Source organism: Penaeus monodon, chromosome 16 (genome assembly GCF_015228065.2).
Source record: "Penaeus monodon isolate SGIC_2016 chromosome 16, NSTDA_Pmon_1, whole genome shotgun sequence".
Lineage (NCBI taxonomy): Eukaryota > Metazoa > Arthropoda > Malacostraca > Decapoda > Penaeidae > Penaeus > Penaeus monodon.
Window position 1 is genome coordinate 23,602,554 of NC_051401.1, and position 2,500 is coordinate 23,605,053.

General features: G+C 48.4%; 1 protein-coding gene across 2 annotated transcripts in view; it reads left to right on the forward strand.

The window, feature by feature from the left end:
* Positions 1-2,500, forward strand: part of LOC119582636 (gamma-butyrobetaine dioxygenase-like) — a 3,339-nt gene that overhangs the window by 720 nt on the left and 119 nt on the right. For both annotated transcript variants that reach the window (XM_037931030.1, XM_037931031.1), the window contains 8 exons: positions 77-173; positions 271-464; positions 577-708; positions 830-1,023; positions 1,151-1,256; positions 1,365-1,579; positions 1,699-1,859; positions 2,037-2,500. The exon at positions 2,037-2,500 is cut by the window's right edge. In XM_037931030.1, coding sequence (XP_037786958.1) covers positions 77-173; positions 271-464; positions 577-708; positions 830-1,023; positions 1,151-1,256; positions 1,365-1,579; positions 1,699-1,859; positions 2,037-2,197 — 1,260 coding nt within the window. In that variant the 3' untranslated portion in view covers positions 2,198-2,500. The remainder of the gene's footprint in view (positions 1-76; positions 174-270; positions 465-576; positions 709-829; positions 1,024-1,150; positions 1,257-1,364; positions 1,580-1,698; positions 1,860-2,036) is intronic.

Sequence of the window (2,500 nt, forward strand, 5' to 3'; positions counted from 1 at the left end):
TAATAATAATAATAATAATAATAATAATGATAATAATAAAATTGTTCCCTAACATCGGACCATTATCTTATTGCAGGTGCGACAGAGCTGCAACGCGTGCACAAACCGCCGATGTCTGAGCCTTGCAGCTGCAGCACAGCAACAGACACGGGTCAAGATGTCACATCCACCAGGTAATGAACCTTGTACTGTACAACCATACGCATTATTCCATCAAAGACCATAAGACTGAATCTCTACAATCTTGTAATGACGTGGATCACCCGCCAGCCAGCGCCGTGATGTCTGCCACACGGAAGAGCGATTCTCTGCACCTTGTATTCGGCGACGGCACGAGCAGCGACCTGCCCTACATCTGGCTGAGGGACAACTGCCAGTGCGCCCAATGCTTTAGCGAAGGAGCTCTAGGCAGGAAGCTCCTCATGCAGGATCTCGACTTGGATGTGAAACCAGGGCTCATATCCGTAAGTCTGATTAATCAGCTGATACTGATTATTTATTTGAGTAACATGGAGATGATTAATAAGTAGATGAATGGCAGAAAGATGAGTTATGTAACCCACTTTTACTTCACAGGAGAGCGAGCGAGGCGTGACAGTGGAGTGGACAGACGGACACTATAGCGAGTTCACGGGCGAGTGGCTATACGACCGCGCCTTCACGCCGACCTCCCGAACAAGACGTCGGCATCAGTTTGCGTACACAAAGGTAACTCCAGCTCCGTTATTTCTTTAGCATTCGAAACATCACGACACTGAACAAGATAACTTAATACGGTTTGATGATGACAAATTTGCTTAACTGGCAATGGACTTCATCCTTTCTTCAGGAACCCTGGGGAGCTGACCATAAGCTTCCTGAATATGATTACGAGCGCATGATGAAGGACGACAAGGTGCTGCTGGACTGGCTCACCACGATGGAGAAGAAGGGCTCGGCCATGGTCAAGAACGCCCCCGACAGAGACATCGCCGGACCCGAGCTCATCGAGCACATCGCCTACGTGAAGCCCTCCCATTATGGGTAAGGTCTTGATGCGTCTTTATTCATGATTGAGTGATAATAATAATGTAATATCCACCGTGGGTTGAATATGCATTGACACTCTATCACCAAGAGTCGATTCTTTATTTAATACAAAATGTTGCAGGCCACACTCTCCCGTCATTAACCGGCCCGACTCCAACAACGTGGCCTTCACCAACGCCAAGCTCGGAATGCACAACGACCTCGCCCAGTACGAGCACATGCCCGGGGTGAGTGACCCATTAGCATCCAATTTGTCTTTTCGTCGAATAAAATTAGCCGACTGATTCTAGCGATGAGCGGCGAGAGGTGCTGACGCAAGGATATGATTGTTGCAGATCATCTTCATCCACTGCCTGAAGCAGCACATCGGCACCGGCGGGGAGAGCGTCATCGCCGACGGCCTGCTGGCGGCGGAGATCCTTCGCAAGAGCAATCCAGAGGCCTTCCACATCCTCACCTCCACCGACGCCTACTTCTGGGACAAGGGTCGCGCCAACTACAGCTGGGAGATGCCCGAGTTCTATAAGATCTCCAGGCATCCCATCCTTACGTAAGTTCGCAGTCATCGGTTAGAGGTTGCTTGTATGGTCTACGGGCTGAGTCTCATAAATCAAATTCGAAAAGTAGACTTCAATTTTCCAGACAGATGAAATGATTTTTCCACTCCAGACTTGACAGCAACAACGATGTTTGCCGCGTGTCCCTCAACAACGCTGTCCGGGACTCCTTCCTTGACCTTCCTGCCCACAAGGTCAAGGGTTTCTACGCAGCCATGAAGCTCTTCAACGACATCTTGTACGACAACTCCCTTGCGTTCAAGATGGACTCAGGTGAGAGCCGATTGCCCACTCTTACTGCTTACTGCTGTAAGCCACTCTCATAAGGTTTTATTCATGAGTCGTCTCTCGAATGCTCCGAAGAAACCTTATAACTGATATCATAGATGACTATACTCTTTCTGTGCTAACTTTGATAAATCCTATAAGAACAAAGAATTCCCTCCTCAGGCGACATAATGACCCTGGACAACGTGCGCTGCCTCCACGGCCGCGAGGGCTACGAGGCCTTCAGTGAGCGCCACATCGAGTCTTCGTACCTGGACTGGGACGAGGCTCGCTGCCGCCGGCGCCGCCTACAGGAGAAACTAGGCGTAAATGATCAGAAATAAGTCTCACTACTTCCTAAAATCCGCGATCGATATCCCTCGTGTCAAGAGCAGGTCGCCTTGACAGACGGTTTTGAAACCAATGACTGGCAGATGAATGTCATCATTGGCAAGGTTACTTGATCACCCGCTTCAAACGCGTGATCACTGAAGTCACTTGGTTGTGACAGCAACTCAGTTGCATTTTTGTTAGAGCTTATATTTTTCTTTGATGAACATCATTGTATTCAGTAGCTGTACTAATGATGCATGTATATCTTTAGGTATTAGATTAAGAATGGGTGTATTTTGTCCTTGTGATGTTTG